The 21,415-nt window shown below is 40.3% G+C and overlaps 2 protein-coding genes across 13 annotated transcripts in view; one reads left to right on the plus strand and one right to left on the minus strand.

Annotated features, from left to right (window-relative positions):
• The first annotated feature begins 690 nt into the window (after window positions 1-690).
• On the plus strand, window positions 691-15,607 carry ZAR1 (zygote arrest 1). 3 transcript variants are annotated; one of them, XM_027544462.1, is made up of 5 exons: window positions 691-1,585; window positions 3,052-3,144; window positions 3,228-3,302; window positions 6,982-7,046; window positions 15,303-15,607. In XM_027544462.1, exons 1-5 carry the CDS (start codon window positions 743-745, stop codon window positions 15,325-15,327), a joined length of 1,101 nt encoding a protein of 366 aa, XP_027400263.1. In that variant the 5' UTR covers window positions 691-742; the 3' UTR covers window positions 15,328-15,607. The 3 variants fall into 3 exon arrangements, with proteins under 3 accessions (XP_027400263.1, XP_027400264.1, XP_027400262.1); XM_027544463.1 differs by lacking the exon at window positions 3,228-3,302; XM_027544461.1 differs by lacking the exons at window positions 6,982-7,046; window positions 15,303-15,607 and adding an exon at window positions 4,402-6,971.
• The window catches only part of FRYL (FRY like transcription coactivator), a 269,105-nt gene continuing 255,510 nt past the window's right edge, over window positions 7,821-21,415 (minus strand). For 8 of the 10 annotated variants that reach the window (XM_027544457.1, XM_027544458.1, XM_027544459.1 and 5 more), the window contains 8 exons: window positions 21,008-21,215; window positions 19,420-19,569; window positions 18,596-18,694; window positions 15,113-15,181; window positions 12,432-12,449; window positions 11,513-11,623; window positions 10,312-10,502; window positions 7,821-9,966 (listed from right to left, as the gene is read on the minus strand). In XM_027544457.1, coding sequence (XP_027400258.1) covers window positions 9,708-9,966; window positions 10,312-10,502; window positions 11,513-11,623; window positions 12,432-12,449; window positions 15,113-15,181; window positions 18,596-18,694; window positions 19,420-19,569; window positions 21,008-21,215 — 1,105 coding nt within the window. In that variant the 3' untranslated portion in view covers window positions 7,821-9,707. The remainder of the gene's footprint in view (window positions 9,967-10,311; window positions 10,503-11,512; window positions 11,624-12,431; window positions 12,450-15,112; window positions 15,182-18,595; window positions 18,695-19,419; window positions 19,570-21,007; window positions 21,216-21,415) is intronic. The other 2 variants (XM_027544453.1, XM_027544456.1) reach the window with 1 other exon arrangement.

The following is a 21,415-nucleotide window of genomic DNA, read 5'->3' on the forward strand; positions in this document are numbered from 1 at the left end:
GTTTATTTGGTCAAAAAAATCTGTGGAACGACTATCCTCCCCAGAGAAGAGCAATCCCTGGTGGTACTTAACAGCACCTCCTGGTCACCATTTGAGATGGGCGGGGGACGGAGGAGGCGGGGAGGCGGGGAGGGAGTAAGTTCTCCAAGGGAGAAAACAATTAGCCTAGATACGATGCCCTAGAGTGCTTTCCCTATGCACTTACTGAAAGGGTTCAATGCGTAGATTTCTCAGAGCAACTCTGAGATGATTAAATAACATATAATCTGAGATCGTAGGTTGTCAGACCCCAAGTAGTCTCCCCAAACCTTCTCATTTTTGCTCACTAGCCAGAGGCACCCAGCCTAGCCTCAGCTTCGAAGGCGGCGCAGACAATAACCGAGGAACGGCTATCACCTGGCTCGGTTAATCCGCGGGATGGTTCTGCGGGTATCTTCTTCACCTGGGGCAAGTTCACTTCCAGATCAGTTTTGCATCGCAAAGAAAGCTTTCTTTGCAGATCATCTTAAGAATATTCGTGCCGACCTCCGGGTGTGGAATATTCCCACACCAAGGTCGGGGAGGGAACCCTTCGGCGAGGAAGCTAGGACACCAGTGGGTGGCGGGAAGGGTGCGGGGGGTGGGGGTGGGGCGCTGCCCCAGCACAGCGCTGGCCGCGGGGGTGGGGCCCGCGTCCGACTGCCCCTGGTAGGTCGTCTATTTAGGGCGCCGGGGCCGACGGGCAGGCGGCAGGGGTACACTGATGGCTGCCCTGGGGGACGTCGTCCTGGATGGTTACCTGTACCCGGCGTGCGCTCTCTACTCGTACCGGTGCCTCTACCCGGCCGCCGCCGCCGCCAAGGGAAAAAGCGGGGCGGACGAGGGTGGCTGGCGACCCCGGGGCGGGGGCTACCCTCCCGTTTCCTCCTCCTCTGACGGCGCGGCCTCGTCGTCGTTCCCGGGCCACGGGCAGCTGGCGGCCGCCGAGTACGTCCACAGCTACCAGCGCGCGCAGCTCATGGCCCTGCTGTCGCAGGTGGGCCCCCGCCCGGCCAGCACTCGGGACGCGGCGGTGCAGGTGAACCCGTTCCGCGACGTATCGGTGCAGTGCTCGCTGGGGCGGCGGACGCTGGGGCACAGGGCCCGCGAGTCCGGCCCGAGTCCGGATCCCGAGGGCGCGGCGGACGCGGGCGGCAGCTGCCCGGCCTCCCCGCAGCGCGCCCGCCGGGGCCCGGAGCAGGACAGCCCGCCGAGCCGCGCCCCGCGGCGCGTGCGTTTCCTGCGCACCCTGGCTGTGTACTCGCCCGTGACCTCCCGCTGCCTAGCCACCCTCCTGGAGGGGGCCGAGGCCGCGGCGGGCCAGCAGAGGCCCGGGGAGCCGGAGACTGAGCGAGGGCCGCCACCTGCGAGGCCCCGAGGCCCCGAGGAGGGAGACGGGTCGGCGAGGAAGGTGTCCCTGCAGCTGCAGCCTGAGGAGGACGAGGCCCAGGCAGCAGTACCCGCAAGCCGCGAGCAGCCCCCGCCCGTTGCCAGGGTCCCGGACACCGCTGGCGAGAGATCGTCGCCCCGGAGCCCCCAGCCGAGCAAGGAGCGCCTGCGCTTCCAGGTGAGACCCGAGTCAGCCCGGGAACTGGCAGGGGATCCCCCAGAGTTGTGTTGGCTCCCATCCGCGTCCGGGTGCCCGCCCTCGGCTGCTCTCGACACGTGGTAGCGCGCGCTCCCTTTACGCGCCGGCAAGCTTCGGTGCCTTTCGGTGGCTGCTGAAGTCTTTCTCCGTCAGCATTAAATCGAGTGTAGTGTGCTTGTTGCTATTATCGTAGAACTGCAGCTGCACAGGGGTGATTGTAGAAAAGCTCTTAACATTCTTATTCCGAGAGTATTTGCTGACCGCCAGAGTGTAGTCAGCTGTATACAGCAAATACATTGTACGCTGGATGATCCAGGATGGGTCTCAGAACATGAGAAAGTGAACTTATTGGCCAGGAGAGTCGATTCCCGTGGATCCCACTCTCTGTTTTGAATTCAGTGTGTTAGAAACTGTAACCATTGACTACTGGGGTCCTGGTCAGGATTTTACCTTGCATTTAAGACGCACCCCTATTCAGAAATCTGATGGTACTGCTGGAGCGTGCGCGCTGCCGTGCATTGCTACCCAGGAGCAGCAGGCGTGGAGGGCCATGTGGTAGTTGCCTGAACGCTAAAGAGCTGGAGCGCACTGAGGGGTTGTAACCCAGCGGAGGAGAAAGACGTGAGAAATAGTAAGAGGCCTGGAGGAATCCTTCTGATATCTCCTCCAAGCCCTCAAGGCTATTTAGTCGGGGTCCGGGAAGCAAAGAGAGTGAAACAGATTTGTACACAAGCTATGACCGCTCCAAACTGTGTTGATACTCAACGTTTAACCTTCCTGGACTTGAGTTTGCTCACCTGTGAAAATGCTGAGTCTTCCAAAGTTCCTTCCAATCCTAAAGACCTAACCTGAAAAACTTGTCTGTAACTTGTTGCTGAGAATAACTTAAAGAATAAGGTAATACTACTTTTGTTCATATTGTGTATGAATTAATGGCTTATCCATATTTTCAACTCGCAGCACCATTTGGTAGAAACTTAATTAGCAACATAAAGAGCTTTTTTTTTCAAGGTGTTCACCCAAGATTATTTTAGGGTGCAGTCTTATTTCTTCTGTTTGACTACCTCATTTGTGTGTGTGCTAAGATCAGACCTATTTTACAGAAAGAAAAACCCTCCCTCCAGAATCCCAAGATTCAGGAACCCTGTATTTTTGGCTTTCCCCTTGCCTGTCTGCAGGAAAACACCTGCTTAGTAAACTGCTACTTGAACCAAGTGAATGTGGAACACAAACTTTTGTGGGCCCATGCTTTTCTATTCAATACTTGATTAAGCTATTAGCTTTCCTAACTGTTACCTTCTGGAGACCACCTTGAACCTGATTCTACTTTCCTCCATGGTCTGAAGCAGAGTGCCAGTTTTAAGTATCAGATCCTTTCCAGGCTGCTTGAGATGAAGGCTGATTCTGATGGCAAGTTGGTTAAACTCTGCTGTTCTTTCGCTCAGTTCTTAGAGCAGAAGTACGGCTACTATCACTGCAAGGACTGCAATATCCGCTGGGAAAGTGCCTATGTGTGGTGTGTACAGGGCACTAACAAGGTAAGCAATGCCCTGTCACCAGCGTCATCCTGACGGAAGGTTCAGGAGGGTTTGGACTTTAAGTTTTTCCTTTGTCCCATCAGGTTTACTACAAGCAGTTTTGCCGAACATGCCAGAAGTCTTATAACCCTTACCGAGTGGAGGATATCACCTGCCAAGTAAATTGAACGCTTGCATTTTATGTGTGAACTAGATAGTGATGAGAAGGTTTAGGAGTAGTTTCTTGAATATTTTTTCCTAAGAGAGCCTAGATTCCCAGTGACCTGAGGTTTTGATTCCTTTCTGGAAGGAGTTGTAGAAATAATACTCAACTGGGAAGCCAGGCCTCGGTGATCGTTTCCTCCTGCTCTTGTAAACCTTGGTCGTGTGAACATCTCTGGAGACTGTCGTCTCATTTGCAACGTGGAAGAATGTTTGCTTTACCTGACACTCAGTCCAGTTCAGGAGAGAGTAAACTTAAAGAACAGAATACCTTTTAACATGAGGTAGTAGAGGCTGACGATTTTATGCAAATACATTTCATGAAGCATGTACCCAAGTTATAAGTATTTAGTAAAAATGTGAGTTTTTCAGAGCTTTCTGTTTTGCCTTAGTTCAGAAAGGAATGTCAGGTTGAGTGGTAACAGGTTGCTTGTTAAATGAGCACTGCCTTGTGATAATGGACTGTGATAATCAGAGAGGGAAGAACAGACTAGGCTGTTACCACACTGCTAGCGGACCTTGGCTTGCCAGTTGAGACAGCCTAATCAATGCCCTTGACTCTGAGAGTAGAGCAAGTTCTAAAGTAGAGAGGAATCGGACAAGGAAATCGAACTCACTCACAGCTCTGCTCTTGGCCCAGCAGCTGTTGTTCTGCCTTCTGCCTCAGCTTGAGGTCCTTTGCAGCAGGGAAAGGGCCAAGGTCAGCCACTGGTGCCGGGCCTGCTACTAGCTCCTGGCCTCACACCTTCACTTTTGTTGTCAGACTCCTCTCTCCTACCTGGTGGCTCTCCACCCTGGCTTCAAGGGTAGGAAAAGATTTCCTCTTAAAACGTCTTCAAAAGAAGCTTCACAATTCAGAATTGAATCCTATGCAAAATGGGAGCAGGAGCGCATGACGGAAGTGCTTCTGTTCTCCCATTCCTGTCCTTGCGGACAGAACCTTGCTTAGTGTGCATTCAGTTAGTATTTGAATGGACTAGAGAAACAACTTTGAAGTTCCAGGACATCACCAAGGGTTTATCTTCTGTATGCATGTCTCACTTTGATCTTTTTCAGAATTGTAAACAGACTAGATGCTCCTGCCCAGTGAAACTTCGCCATGTGGACCCCAAAAGGCCCCACCGTCAAGATTTGTGTGGGAGATGCAAAGGCAAACGCCTATCCTGTGATAGCACTTTCAGTTTCAAATATATCATTTAAGTGAATGGCGGGGGAAAAAAACCCAAGAAAACTGAGGTCCCACTGTGAATGTGTGCTGCTGGAGCAGAAAAGCGAGCTGAGCTTTTTTGCCCCCCATGTCTCTCCTCCTCTTCTGCCGCTCCCTCGAAATACTTCGTGAAAGGCTGTTGTTTGGCAAAACTGTAAAATAAAAGCATTGCAAAACAGTTGATACACTGCATAAAATCCGTAGGAGAGCCTGTCTTAACAGTCTGTGCTTGTTACTTTAGTATTTGCCCATTGCTTATGGAGCAGCCAGGCTCTGAGTTAGGCTAGTCATTACTTGACAGTATGAAGGGGCTCACTGATGGGATGTTTATTGCTTGTGGGTCTGATGCCTATAAGAAATTAATTGACCAAAAAAGCCATCTATTAAAATGAGCATTCTTCTGCAGGAGGTGAAGGCAGAGCTAGGCCTTGATGTTTGAGGGGACAGGGGCGATGGGTAACCCAGTTGCAACCGGGAGTGGACGGCCTCCAGATTACCTCAGTGTAGTAGGTGCTAAGGGACAAAGGCTCTGAGAACCTGACTTGCTGACAGCGTCACAGATACGGAACAGATGTGGACTGGAATGGGTGGGGGGCTCTGAGGGCAGTTTTTAGATGTTAAATAACTTCAAATGAACTTCAGCTGGTAATGGAACATTTAAAAAAAGAAAAGGTCTCCTAAATGTATTTAAAGATGAAGTTGGAGGCAGCTTTAGCCTTTGTCATTGTGAACTTGCAGTTCTGTAGGTGGAAAGTGTTTGGCACCATTTAGCACTATCCTAACTGTGCCTAATAGCTTTCTGCCAGATTACCAAGAAAACACCGAGACCCTGGAGCATTGGTGGGGGTGGGGTATGACAGGACGGATTCTAATGAAATCAGAGTTGAGAGCTATTGGTTTCCTGGTTACAGAAACAACATAATTGGAACCAGGTGCTAATTATGCCCTCCAAATTTCTAACCATCCTACTTCAGTTAACCCTTACTACCTTAGAGCAACCGTGTATATAGTGAGTCTGTTAAACATCTTGGATGCTTGTACGTAGACAAATATGGGGAGTAAAAGAAACTAAAATTGAAGTCTCTAGAACCTTTTATAGTGGGGGGAAGGCCTCTAACCCCATGGCCTGGTATTTGTAAAAATGCAGAGTCTTAGGCCTCTGTTCCTACTGAATCACTACCTGGAGGTGAAGTGTTTAATAAGCATCCCAGATGTTGCTTATGTAATTGAAGTGTGAAAACAATTGAGTCAGCCCTGCAGTTCCCATGGAGAAACATGGCTGTGGCCTCTGCCCTGTGTAGTGGGTGTATGCCCATTAATTTCTGCACAAAACTTCTGCTATGCACTATGTAAGAGCCCCTTAGCACCTGGTGGAAAACAAAAGGGATCTGACTTGGGGAGGGAAGAGAAAGCTTGCCTGAAAAAATGACACTACAGCTGAGCTAAAGTTTGGATGAGCTGAATTAGGCGAAGAGGGAAAGAAAGAACTTTTCCAGACTAGGCTAACATGTGCAAAGGCCCAGTGGTAGAGAAAGCCAGGAGGCCCCAGTGGCAGAATACACTGGAGGACAGGGGTGGGTGTGATGGCTGGCATCACTGGTAGGCCCAGGCTGGGGCAACTGGTCCTCGCATGTCATCAGGATCCACTGAAAGGCTTTAAAGCTGTGGTGGGGCCTTAGTGACAGATTCACCTTTAAAAAAAAAATCACTCTGGCAATACCATGTATCCTCGTAAACCCATAAGAAGTCGTGCAAAGATCAAATGGCAGTCGGGCCAAAGAGAAATGCAGGACGAGGACCACAAGGTGGTGAAGGTGATGAGTTTTGTGTTAATGCTGTTAACTCATTGTGAGGTCACTGGTAGGTACACGGATAGGAAACCAATTTGACTTACATAGCATGCAAGAGGTACATATTTACTCTAAGCATCTGATGAACAAACGAGGAACAGAAATGAGCCCTACAATGAGCCCTAGGACAAATTCAATGGTTATTAATACGGCTATTAATCATTCTTTAGGCTTAACATGGCCATTACTTTTCCCAATAGTGCAGTTAACCCTATTTTACAGTTGAGCAAAGCCAGGATCAGAGCATGTTTTACTTAGAGTTAGTGGCCTTTCAGAAACTGAACAAAGTGGTACAAGAACTTGTGATGAGAGTTATGGTCAGAACATTCTGGCAATGAAGCACTGTCAAACTGGATGTATAATTAGAGATTTATGTGATTTTTCTGAGTGAGAGTCTGAGAGGCTAGAAGGAAATACCCCAGAATGCTATTCTCTCTTGGTATCAGGGGAAGTGATTCTAGTTTTGTTCATGTTTCTTACATTTGCTAAAGTGACAGTTTTGAAATTTTGAAAATTTAAAAATAAAAATGCCATAAAGTACAACTATATTGACATTGATTATTATCTCCTCTTGTATAGATTATGCTGGTGGATAAGCAGTTCTCAGAAGCCAAAAGGAGGGATGGATGCTCGCTCTGGCTCTGGTGAGTGTCCTGAGACTGTGTAACTGTTTTCTGAATTTATGATGGACAGTTGTGGGGGTGGGGGACACCACACCCTCCCCATCTTACACTACTAAAAGTAAAAATATGTTCTAAATCATGTAAACCTTTGGAGAAACCACAGTATCTCATGTTATTGTACAGACTTACTTTTAAAAATGATAAATTTAGCGGGCAAAAGAAAAAGGTTGTAAATGAACAAAAATTGGTTTCTCATTGAAACTAAATAAGGTGTTTAATAAATTAAGCATTTGATATATTTTGTTAATGAATGCACACTTTGGATCCAGAGGACAAGGAGCATCAAAATATAGGTTTTAAGAAAATCTGATTTGTAGAGGGAAATCCTAATGATTTTATATCTGCATCTTGCTTTCTGCAGGTGTATTCATCTTTATTACATTATTAATAGACTTAGTTACATATGAATCGGAGAAGGCAATGGCAACCCACTCCAGTACTCTTGCCTGGCAAATCCCATGGACGGAGGGGCCTGGTAGGCTGCAGTCCATGGGGTCGCACAGAGTCGGACACGACTGAAGCGACTTAGCAGCAGTAGCAGTAGCAGCACATATGAATAGGAAATTTCCAGTGTTTGGAAGATTTGGGTAATTAGTCAACTGAACTAAATGTGTTCTCCCCTTTTGAAGGACAGTTTTGTTTTTTTTTTTTAGAAATAGTCAAGGCAACATTTGAAAAGTTCCTTAATGAGGCACACTAGAATCATTCATCCTTTCTTAAAATACAACACAGACCAACAGCTACAATGCTTTTTATTTTAACAAAAAGGATATAAGGAGGGTGAGAAAAATAGGGGATGGTGAGATAGGATGTAAAGTGTGGTGTGTCTCCAGACACCACTGCTCTCTTCCTGCCCCACACCCAGAAGTCATTAAATAATTTAAAGGACACCATTTACAGTACCAGAACACCATCAAAATAATTGTTTTTATCAGGGTCAAAAAATACAGTGATTATGAATGTGCTGTGACCAGTTACAGAATTTTATAGGTAACATAACTCTAGTCAGCAGTCCAGTGGCGTGCGCGGCGCCCTCAGTTAATGCACTTGAGCATAATTACATTTCTGGCAGGGTCCGCGCCGCCAAGAAAAGGCAAAGCTAAGCATTTCATTTCTACATTCTAAACTCTGGAATCCCAGAGCCCAGTTTAAAAGAAAAGTCACAGTGGATAAGAGATGCATATAAAAAATACAAGGTGTTCCTTTCAAATCAGAGGAATTTGTGGGACTACATTCATTTCTTTTACAAAATGCTATTTTAAAAAAAGGACAGAGAAATCCAGTCCATGTTATGCTGCAAACTTGGACAGTGAATAAGTGTATTGCATGTTTTGGTTAAGTCAGTCTTCAGGCTTCCTTTCATCTTCCCCCGTAGCCCCGGGTTCCTTAAGGGTGAAACATGTGAGTCCTGCATAAACATATACAAATGCATCTGCATCTCTCTCCTTGAATTCTGCAGACTTGCAGGGCCTGCAAGTCACATATTCTGCCATCAATGACCACAGTTTTTTTCTTTAGCTTTGTACACCTCTTCTTGTATAACAGTGCATTGCACAAATGTACAAGAAAATACCAGTTTTAATCTATACAGTTTCTATAATAATTATGGAGTAAAATAAGTTAACTTTTCTAATGAGAAGCGCTGACGGGCAGCATACATCTTTATTGTACATTTTAAAGTCTCCGCAGGCATCTACTTTGGTTAGTTATCAACAATTGTAACATAAGCACTGATCAGAGAACTGAGCAGCATTCCAATAACGTTAACAGATATATTATTTCTTTTTGAAATACTGGGAAAGCCCAGTTTTAAAATATTATTAAAATGTCCTAACATTTACACACTAAGAAGAGTTAGATCTAATAAAATAAATTTTTTCAAAAATAATCTTGCAGTGCTCTTTTAGGCATGCTCTGAGACGTTATCACCAAACACCCATACCTTGAAAATATGACTATCACATATGCACACATCTCAGCTCACACACACACACACACACACACACAATTCCTTATACAGACCAAAAAAACAAAACACCCACGCCCTTATCCCACATATTGGGGAGAAAAAAAAAAAAATCAATGGGTTTTGCAAATAAGTCTTTCTGTGTCTGTCTATCCGAATAGATGTTCTTCATGTAGATGATTAAGCATCAGTTGTCGATCATGCTTGTGACTGCTAGAAACCCAAGCAGCTCTGCAGGTCTTCAGCTAAAATGAACCAGCCTCGATTTCAGCCTCATTTTACCTGCTTTCCAATGTCTCAGTATTAGAGGCCATTATTGCAAACATCCTTAGAATTCTTTTCTTTCTCCAGAAAGTATTGTATTTGTATGCATCACTTTTAGCCCTTTTCTTTTCACGTAGGTAAAGTCATTAAAAAAATTCTTTCTTTATACGCTTATTGTGGGAGGTATTGGCAGCTGTTAAGATGATTAGTTTTTTCCCCTTCAGATGTGGTTCTGACATTCTTTTTTACCTTGAGAAAGTTTGACATTAGTTACACTGGGGTTGTGGATGCTGCCAGAAAAAGCTGTCAGTGAACTGCAAGGGTCCATAAAGGTGCTTGTTAATATTCTTAATCATCTTCAGTTCAGTCTTTTCCTGAATGCCTGAAGTTTCTCAAAATCCAGTGCTCACCAAATTTCCAATTGGTTTGGCCTGTGTGAGGAGTTGGTATGATTGCACCGTGCGTAGAGACTCTCTTATTTCTAGGTTAAGTTCCATCAGTTTGTAGTTGGCTTCTGACATGTCCAGGTCAGAGCCTATGACTGCAAAGCTTCCCGTCTGGCCCAGCGTCTGGTGGTGGAAATAGATGTGTAACAGCGTCTGGACAGGGGCGTCTTCACAGCTGCCAAAGATGTCATTGGGCCAGAGAGATCTGAAAGCAGACAGTATTTGTAAGTCCTGATTGTACATTTTACACAGCACACATTTACATTACCACAGCAATCATTCCAGATTAAGTACTTTTAGGTTAATACTCACAAAAAGTAATTGCCTTATGAATCACTGAGGATCTGTTTTAACATTTTAACAAATATTACTGAAAGTAGCACAGATAATGAACAAAGTCTAAAATTGGTGTCATTGCACTGATAAGTGTACAAAATAAAGTCATGTTTTCCTTTCACAAAGATTGAGACATCAAGTTGAAAACCCAAACTCCATCATAAATTTCCAGCTAGGTATAAAGGCATCTCCTATAAATCCCTTCACATTTTACCTGAAAGCTTTCACTTGTGCTACAGCTGATATAAATTCCTTATTTTTCAAAGTTTCAATTAAAGAATGAATGGCAGTTTCTATAGTAGTTTGTGCAGCTTTGGAAATGTCAATTTCTTCATTTTCTGAGGCAGACTCGGCTTCTTTGAGGATACTTTCCAACTGGGCAAGTTCCTCTGACATGTTGAAGACCTAAAAGAAATAAATATACTTTAAAAGGATCAAATTTGTATATTCAGTAACAATACTGAGTACTTAGCTGTGAAATTACATCTGATGATGGTAATATTTTCCCTTTAAGATTATTTTCAGTTGTTAAACTTAGGACAGTTAATATTTCAAGTTCTCTATTCAGCTGGAATAATTTCAGCTACCAAACAGTAGTCTTTAGATACTCTTGATAAAACAACAGGTTATCTTAAATGTAATAAATGTTATCAATACACTGTAATAAGTAAAACAATAGGTTGTTTATATTGGTCTGTATTTTAACATGTGATAACATGTTATACATACTTCATCTTAGTAAAAATACATTTATATTATTGTTTTGTAACATAAGGCCTGGAATTCTGGGAGGATCATGAAAAAAAATAATTGACAGTAATGAGATGTCTTTATATTTTAAAGGGTTATTTCTCCAGGGTATTTTATATAAACCGGTATGTATGTATTTTTTTTTTAAGTAGATTTAGAAAATGCAGTGATTTCCTTGGTGATAGTTCTGGTACCAGTGGTTTACAAGAGGGAAAGATTCTAAAGCCCCTACCTTTGAATCTATTCATGCTATGATTTCTAATACTCGCAGTGTTCTTGATGTGTTTATTCTTGTGTGAGTTACTAGAACTATAGAAATACTACATGGACAAGATGTTAGGGGGTTTCATAATACAATTTTGTCTTTATTGAACTGACGTGCTTCACTTGATTTTTGATTACAGATGATCTATTGCTGCTACTGGGAATTTTAAGGTCTCAAACCTTTTAAGATCGCTGGATATCTGCTTTCAGATTTCCTAACTGGTCCTAAAACAGCACATCATTTCAAAAACTGATAATACTTAACTAGGGGGGGAAAAAAGACCCACTAGCCACTCTCCATAAGTGATTTTCGACTTTAGCACTCCCACAAGGAAATAAGTATGAATGTATTTTAATTTTGTACGATCAGTTACTAATGCCTAGTACAACTGAATATTTACCTCTGCTTCATTTTTTATTGTGTTAACTTGGTTGATAAGTTTACAGTAGGCTTGGAACAGAAGCAGCAGTTGAAAATGCAATTTGTATAACCTTCGACAGAGCTCCAGTTCCTAGAAATAAATAACACCATGTTAAATTTAGGTGTTATTTTCCATATTTCACGAGACAACAAAGTTCCAATAAAAATTTATAAGTAAATAATTATTTTAAATTGTTCTGAGATTTATCTTTCTGCAGTAAGCAAGTTAATATGGTATGAAGTTGATGAAACACAGATGAAAGATGCTCTGAAGACTGGGATTAAAATAAAAATTTAAAGATTATTGGTTACATAGTTCATTTTTAGTGTGATACATTTTCACATTAGACAAATAGAATTTTTTAGCAGGCAATAAATAGATTGCTTTAAAAAGGATTCACTAGAACTTAAAACTTTAACTTCATAATGAAAATAATTTACAAATTCATATACTTTTGCTACATTGAGATATACATCTCATTGCATTTATCAACAAGTGCTTGATAAAGCAAAAGTAAAACTTTGGATAACCTCTCATCTAAAATGTAAGAATAGTTTGCTTTTTAAATTAATTCCTTTTTCTAAAAAAAAAAAAAAAATTTATAATCTCACTGAAATAAGACAAATTAACAAATGCTCTTGGATTATTAAAATTAAGAAATTTAAAAGGAGATTCATTAGAGATGTGTAAAAAGGCAACTGCTAGTTGTACATATTAATTATAAAACCTCATTATCTTTGTAGGACTAAAACATTTCATGGATTAGGGCTATGCAGAACTAAAGCATACACTACTCTTAAAGCAGTCCATGATAAATCATTGCGAGGTCACAAATGGCAAATGAAACCAGTTTGTCTGACATGGATAAGTAGTCTATAAATTAAGACAGGTCACTTACTGCTAGAATTTCCATTTGCTAAGCAAGAAGGTGATCGGGTCACAAAAAATACAAAGGAAGAAAAAGACCAAGAATTAGTGTAAGAAATCATTTTAACTAGGGTCACAGATGTCCCAGGCAAACTGAAGAACATTTAATTACACCCCAAAGAAAAATTTATGATGCCATTTCCAGAATAAAGTTTTTTTAGACATTTCTGTAACAATCCAGGGTGTTTTTTTTTCACTCTTTGCCAAATAACAGCTAAATTACATTTAGGCTATAGTTTATTTCTTGTGCAAAAGCTACAAAAGGATAAAATCAAACTAGTGGGATGTTGGGAAGTTGGCTAGTGAAAGTGGTCATCTATCTGGGTTTTTATAGCCTTAAAAAAAACTAAATGTAACAAATTTCTGTTAGGAAAGTGGAAAACTTCCAATTACAATAAGAAATGAGTTACTCCTACTTCTCAGAAGAGAACTGGGATATAATTTTATATAATAAGTATCTGCCCATGAGAATATTATCTCTGACATGGCTAATTCTGGCTTTCTTACCCTTTGCTGTCTACTTAAATCACAAGTTACCATAATTAGCGCTGAATCAGAAGGTAAAATATTGAGAGCAGTTGTGTGTTTTAAATTGCATTTCAAATGAAGTTTACTAAACCTCAGAAATTTAACCCAAGTAGGTTTGAATCAACCAACCAGCTTATGGAATATTTAAAAATTATTACATGAAAATATCTATAGCAACTTAGACCTAGTCTCATTAAAGGAGAAGAATTCTAATTAAAACAGCAATCATCATATGTAAATACTGCTTTTGAAATATTCGGAAATCCCTTTTGAAATCTGCTTTTCTAAATAGTTTCCTCTGAAGCACTGTTTATATAACATTTATTGCTATCAATTTAGAAGGGATTTGCTAAGCATAGGTGAACTTTAGCTCTGAACTACTTATCATAAATTACGTGGATGGTCATTCCGTGAATGTTGAGCACAATCCAGTGTCAAACATTAGCATATCTAAATTTCTGAGGTTTTACTTCATATTGTTTTGTATAGAAACTATGAATTTTAAATATATTTTCATTTCTATTAACATAAATAAAAACTGACTCCATACACATATATCCATAGCATCTACTTTAGGATGTAATGGAAAAGATATCACTGATAAAGTTTATAATGATCACAATTATAGGAAATAACAAACATAATTAATTTCTTAGTTTTGAATTACTAGATCACACAAAATGTTAACACTGTACCTTTAAAAATATTGCTTTTTAGTATGTTGAAATTTGCATATATACAATCCTTTCATTTATCTTTAATATTTATTGAGTGCTTATTAGGCAAATGGCTATACTGGTATATAGGAACAGACAGTACATAATGTTGCATAAAAAGAGACCTCTCCTCTCAAGGAGCTGAATGTGAAAGGAGAGCTAAGATATAAATGGAAGGCTTAAATGTAAAGAGTTTTCACTTTTTACTCAGTAGAAAACCTCAAGCTATTTTAATTGACATAGACTGCTGAGATGAACTCCTTGTCATCAGGTAGAAGGGATACAAGAAATACTTAGTCTAATCATCTAATTTATATATGACAAAAGCAGTCTGTTCCTTGTTTAAGCCATAGTGGCAAAGACAGAATTAGAACCAAAGGATCTAATTCTAGTCTGGGATTAATCCCTTATCTTGCCTTGTTTCTTTCTTTACACGGATGAAATGACAATTTCTTTATGACAGAGCAGGATTCGGAGTCAGCCTTTCTAGGTTTGAATCTTAATCCTATTTACGTACTGATTTTAGATAAATTAGCTTCTTTGAGCCTCGATTTTAATTTGCATATATATTTTCTCCTTATTTAAAAATATTTATTAATTGCTTATTATTTATCCTTATCTCATAATGGGGATAATTATAGCATCTACTAGATGAAATTGTATGGGTAGAGATAATGAATATGAAATGCTCAGCACAATGCCTGGCAAACAGTTAACATTTAGTGAGCATATACTGCTATTTTCTCAACATTTCAGTTTTGTAAAACTTCAAATTTTTATTACAGTACTACAGTAACTTTTATGCCAGTCTGACATTGTAAAAGATTAGAATTCTGATGTCAAATGCAGAGGCTATTAATTAATGCATATTCCCCCTATAAAGTTACACTTCTATTAAAATAATTTGTAGGTCTTAATTTTATCCTCATTTAATATATGTGTTATATATGTGCACTCTTCTCTATATTACTATTTTTTTCACTGAATTTTACTAGCAAAAACCATAACTTATCCAACCAGAATTTCATCTTCGGAAGGACTAATATGAATGTATTACTCCAGTTTGCTTTCTTGACCAATTTATCTGTAGAAATCTAACGCAGAATGAAAAAATTTTTAAAGAGGCAGACGCAACTAAAAGTCAACCTGGACTATCCAGATATTCATCGAGCTTATCTATTGAATGTTATTAAGTTTCAGTCACAAGCTGGTCGTTCATTTTTATTAAAGTGAGTTTTTCATTACTAAGCCAACATTCCACTGAACCTAACATTTACAAAGACTATTCTGATAATGAAAAATGTTACAAGTATTCTTTATTTTTAGGAATAGCAAATAAGGACATTTGAGCATATACATTATTTTACCTGATACAGAAATATAGCAAAACTAAGAACAAGAAACTTACTTGTGCATCTGTGTTTATCCTATACATGTCTTCTTTGGCACCAAATGTCCTCTTACAATTGTCTAACCACTGAAGAAATAAGTAACAGTACAATTTTAATACAGTAATTGCATAGTACACAATGAAACTGGTACTATAACAGCCCGCACATACAGAACAAAAATCCTAAAAAGTGAACTTGAATTTCTAGGATTGGTTGTAGACACAGACTTTGATCTCCACTCGAGCAGAATCATTTGTATGCGACAAACCCAAGCAGAGGAGGCTGTCTACGTGGCAACATGTACACACTGGGGAGAGTTTATTAATGGAAACGCAATCAGCTGTCTTCTATTCCAGGGACTTGTGGTGCTCCATTTCAGTAAAGAATATTCATTTTTGTAGATTTTACTGGCAATCTTCACAACCTATACTTGACCTGTGTCTAATGTAAGATGGAGAAATGAAAAGTGGGCTTCCCCTCTTGTTAGTTTAATAAAGGCAACTTAGAATTAACCAGGTCTGTTCGTTTATCAGAAGTGTAATTCTCAGAAGACGTGTGTCACTTTTAATTAGTGAAACAGAAACTAAAATCCATTTAAAATCTTGGTTTTTTTTTTCTTCCTTTTTGGACAGCAATGTATGGCAAATGTGTTATCTCCAAAGAGATACTGGTTGCAGAAGCCAAATATGATTTTCTTATCCAGGGTCTAGTCCTAAAGATGGATAATTTATTTAAGGTAACTTTTCCTTGGCCAGATAAAAAGAAAATAACAGTACTGTGGTTTAGTGGGGAAAACACTGGACTCATAGAATTTCCAAGCTGAAGTGAAAGCTAAGAGCCTTCAAGCTAAGCACTTAGGTTTTGAGAGTATGATGTTAATAATCAGTTCTTCTGACTGCCTGGCTCTTTCTTATGTGACAGATTAAACATAATAAAATTACAATATATATAATATTATCAAATATATAATATGAATTATATTTGAAATTATATATATGAAACTAGGACATTTTTCATTAGGACTTTGAGAAAAACCATGAGCTACATTGTTTATTCTTTGAAAATATTTCATTATTAGACATTTGAAATTCTCAGTTGTAGCTTAACGGTCTACACGCAAAGAATGAAAATTAGGTGTCTCGGTTGTTTCAAAACAGTCTCTTTGACCTTCTGTCCCTTTTATCCCAGCCCCTCAGCCTGCCTGGGCCCTTAGGCTCTGTACTTGACAGCATGTCAGAAGAAAAACATGTTAAAGCTTTCGTAGTGAGATACAGCTGCTGGCAGCCATTGTCAAAAGCTAGTCAGCAGATTTCTCTATATCAGCAAAATTCAGCTGACATCTATCATGGAATCTGTACATGAATGTCTGCTCACACAAAATGTTAGAATGCCTATATGGTTCATCATCATCATCACAAGTCTAGCCCAGTGTGTCCAGTATGCTGATGAAAAAAATTTTTAACTGCTTATTCTTACTAAATATATTTTTTTATACTGTATGCCTATGATAGGGCATGGGGGGGCACTATTCAACATAATTCTGATTTGTATTCTGTTACAAGACAAGCCCCAACCCTGTTGTGCTGTGGCTGCACACTGGCCTGAAAAGTACAGGTCCACAGCTTCCCGGTCAGTGTGTACAAAACACAGCAGACAGTCTGTGTACAGAATAACCTCCAGTTCACCGGTTAATCAGTCTTCCTATCATGATGGATTTTTTTTTTTTTTTAATTCAGGGCTCAAATAAAGGTTAAAAATTAACTGGAGAGGTACGGCGTCTGGGTGTGATGGAGTAGCTTATGTAAGGCCTGTCCTCGAAGGACAACTATGGAAGTTGAGTAAGAACTAGTTGAACTAGGAAGTCCAAAGAACTGACAGTAAATATCAAACTGCCATATTTAGGGAGTTAGAGAAAAGTATCAAGAGAGCCCTACTTTGATTCCAGCGTTACTCTAGGGGATTTGCTCATTCCTGTCCATGGGCTCAGAAGCTGAACAAAAAGTAGTGGCCTGTAGTTTCACTGGGCTGGGAAAGCAGGGCTGTCACAGGTAGTGAGGCCCTAAGGGTCAAGATCCTGGAGAAGAGGGAGCTGCAGAGGAGGCAGCCCAGCAGTCCGTGTGCACTTTCCCCTTGGGGCATTCGTTCCTGTGTTTATCCTGCGCAGGAGGAGAGGCTAAGAAAGCCAGCAGTGGCATCTGGGAGGCTGAAAAGGTAAACAGAGGCTTTTTGGTCTTATGGTGCTGGGGAGACAAAAACTGTTCACTCCAGCCAAGAGAGAGGGTCCTGATGAATACCCCAGGCTTTCACTTGTGATTCTGAGAAGCCTCAAGGAATATACAAGAATGTATTGATACAACTGAAAAACTATTAGAGGGGCAAAAACTGAATAATGAAAAATACTTGTTTGATAGAAAAGAAGAAAGGAAGCAAAGGAAGGGATAGGATAAAAAATAGTGACATGATTACTTATGAAGGAATCGAATTCATTTTTCTCTTCCATACAAGTATTTTAATTGATTCAGCACAATTTTCTGGAAAGAACATTCTTGTCCCACCATATTGCAACAGTACCTCTGCTGTAAAGTATATGATTTGGTCTTACTGGCTGTAGGTCAGAAGTGACTTCTTGGAAATCATAGATTTGGTTTGTACCCATTCTCTGTTAGACCTACATGACTTTGGGAAGTCTCTTTAATTGCCAGTACTTTTATTTATACTATAATCCCTACTTTGGTTACTAATTATTTGTTACTAATTATTTACATAAAGCACAAAGACTTCTATTCCTAAATATTCCTATCTAGAATATTTAGGGAATAAGAACCAGGTTTGACATTTCATTCTTCATAGGCCTTTACATGTGGTAGATATTTAGTACTTACTAAAGAAAGATCGGCCTCCTAGGGAAAAAATACCTGTCTGCAGTTTGTGTGTAAACGAGAACCATTTTTTTCCTTTAAGTTTTTCTGCCCCTGCCATTGAAAACAGCATGCTGGATTTGCCCTCAGGGATCAGAACTGCTGGCTGTGTTTTGCAGTGCCAGACTGGAGGTAGAGAAACATTTGTGTGCAGGCAGTATCTATAGTCTACTACATGCTCCTTTCTCCCTTTGCTTGCCCATGTACACACACACATCACGGGAAAAAGATCACCAGTTCGTCACAAGTGGCGGGTTTTCTGGACCACAACATCATATGCGTTGCTCAGGCAAATACTGCTTTTATATTCCTACTTGCAATGTTAACAGCAGCTATACAGTCTCCACACAGAAGCTTTTTATAAAGCGAGTTTTCCATTGTGTTCTAAGACGCTTAGAAGGCCAGTTTCTAAAAGCTGAAGATCGGGATTTACTGGACAGGCAGCTCCAAGTTCCCCACCATTCTCAGCACAACCTGAGGCAAGTGGCAAGAGGTCCTGTTTCCCTCTCGGCTATTCTGCCAGGTTAGCATGTCTAGTGACACAAGTAACTCTTTTTTTTTACATTGTAAAAAGGGACTGACCTGCTCAGCTGCTTCTTTTTTGGCATTATAAGTATCCAGGTGTTCTTGCAGCTCCAAAACACTGAACTTTAGTGTTTCTAGCAAATCACAGGACATCAGCTGTCAAATCAGAAACACATGGATCCAGGTCACCATTTCTGATCACAATCCTGAGACCAAAACCTTTGGGCTTATGGGTTAGTGAATTTTCAAGCCAACTTAAGGCAGCGTCCCCTACTGTCCACTGTCCTGTACTAAGGACTGACCTTTCACTGAAACAGAGGAGTGCGGTGTGGTTTCAGGAATGTCAGAAAGGGTAAGCATGCCTTCTAATGCTTTCAAAACCTGGCTCAGGCAAAAGTGGCATGTCCCACCAGTGAATACCTTAACAGTAATACACTTGAAGCTTTTTAAACCATAATTCTTTAACTGTCTTAATACATAATCTACAAATGTGCTTGGAGACAAGTGGAGAAGACCAGGGAGTTCTGGGTTCTTCATGGTGGTGGTGGGGCGGGGGTGGGGGTGGGGGTAGTGGAAATGTGTCTAGCCCTCTCCTGTGAGCTTTGATTCAGGAATCAGGGAAAAGTATGCATCTCTAAGCACGATTCTTTAGCTCTCCCATCCAGGACTCTACGAAAGGTGAGGGCAAGAAGAGGTCAGAATCAGAAACAGTCACAAGTCACTGCATACAGTACATGGGAACTATATTTTTCTAGATATTTATAATCAAGTTGAAAATATGAACCTTTAAAATTCTGAATTACCTTAAAAAAGACCATTTACTGAGTGATGCCATTCTAGTTTACTTTTTATGATAAAGTAAGCCTCATGTAAAAACTTACTGTTTCAGCATCCACAAAGACTGTTGGGCATTCTGAACACATCATCATCACTTCCAATGAGCTTTTAAATTTGGCACCAATGCGCTGCAGACTCTCACCAAGAAAGCTGACTGCCTCATTAGTTATGTCCCCAAACTTTCTTTGAATTGACTGTGGAGAAAATATAAGGAAATGTATTTCATATGAAAGCCTTTTTTAATCTTTAAGTAAAAAAGCATCATTTATAATTAGAGCAACCTTCTATTCTAAAACTATGATTGTAGTGATATATGTAGAACCCTAAAAATCAATCTGTAAATCCTTATTTTTAGGCACTTCTTTAGGAAACATGGTAATTTCTAAAAATGATCAAGGATTTATTGTATAGTATTCCTGAAAAGAGAAACTAATGATACATGCTATTCGTCTCCCCAGAGAGGAGTACATGCTAGATATTGCTGGAAATAAAGCCCTCACATGCATGAGGAATTAGATCTTCCGAAGTTAAATTCTACCAAGTGAAACTTTCAGTAAAAGTAGTTTACTCTCCTTGGATAGTTTACTCTCCTGCTGACTTGAACTGAAGTCATCAAAACGCACCAAGGGCAGTATCTTCTCAAAACTCAAGAATATTCATTCACATAAAACCATCAGGGCCTAAACCATAGTGAACACTGAATGAATCAGATGCTATATCAGCAATGTAATTACTATACAAATACTTGGATGTGTACCTACATGTATACGTGTAGCACCATTAGGTGGCATTATGATTAATTTAAAACAAAGTATAAGCCACAGTCTCACGCATGGAGAAATTTGTATCTCTGGAAAGAAAAGAATATAAATAGAAAACCAAGTAGCAATGCAAAACTACAAAGTTAAGTAAATAAATGCTCCAGTTAATAAGCACTGAAGAACTTTCAGAAGGGAAAGACTGAAGGCTGGGAAAACTTCAGCGAGATTATGTACCGAGCTGGGTCTTCTAAGATGGGCAAAATTTGCTTAGGTAGGGTGGAAAGGTGGCAGGCAGTTGGGAAAATAATGACTTAAATGTCAGCCTTGGTTTCCCTAGCTACAGAATGCTAAAAATACATTACGTAGGTCTGTTGTAAGAATTACTTACTGTAAAACATTTAGCTTAGTGCCTTACATATAGTGAGTACTGAATAAATGTTAGCTCATATTACTTTCAGGGATGGAAGCAGCCTTGGTTAAAAATTTTAAGGTCCCCACATAGTAATGAAAGTGCCAATGAAGTGAACCCTTTATGATACATTGTCTTATGATACTGACTGAAAGCTCCTTAAAGGCAGGAACCCGCCTTTATATTTCTTTGGTGTCCCTGGAGGTGTCTAGCATATTCCAGAATTTGATCAAATGTTATTTTGAAGTTTTACTCTAATTACCTTAGGGGAAGTACCTGTACTAGTCACTGTATAATGTCATATTAAAATGTAAATTTAAATTATCACTATCTTAGGAAAATAAAAAACCTTTAAAGGAAACTAGTGAGAATATTAAAATTTGAGATACTGATTTTAGATAAAACCCCGTAATTTTATCCAATAACTGTAGTACGAATTCAGAAGTCTTCAACCGTACTGACCTGAAACAGCCTAGAAAACACGTGAAAAGTAAAGACTGCACAGGACCCGTCGGTGTCAGACAGCATCTGATTGACGTGGCAGCGCCAGGCTTCTTCCTCGTCGTCATATGCTACTGGCTGAAAAGCGGCTATGATGGCAGAAAGAAATGGTGATGGCAGAGGTGATGTCTGTACTTCTGGAAAACCATCTTGTTCTTCTTCATCTTGACTGTTAACACATACACAGTCATCATAATATTATCTTAAAAGAATACACTCAATTATTTAAAATACTTTAAATCACCTAACATTATTTCTTACATATGTGCACATATTGATTCAGAAAACGGGCGACCACCTAAATTTTGTGAGAAAGCATGAATAAGCAGATTCTCAGCCTGTTCTTTCTAGCATCTTTGGATTTAGAAA

The sequence above is a fragment of the Bos indicus x Bos taurus genome, chromosome 6, assembly GCF_003369695.1.
Source record: "Bos indicus x Bos taurus breed Angus x Brahman F1 hybrid chromosome 6, Bos_hybrid_MaternalHap_v2.0, whole genome shotgun sequence".
NCBI lineage: Eukaryota > Metazoa > Chordata > Mammalia > Artiodactyla > Bovidae > Bos > Bos indicus x Bos taurus.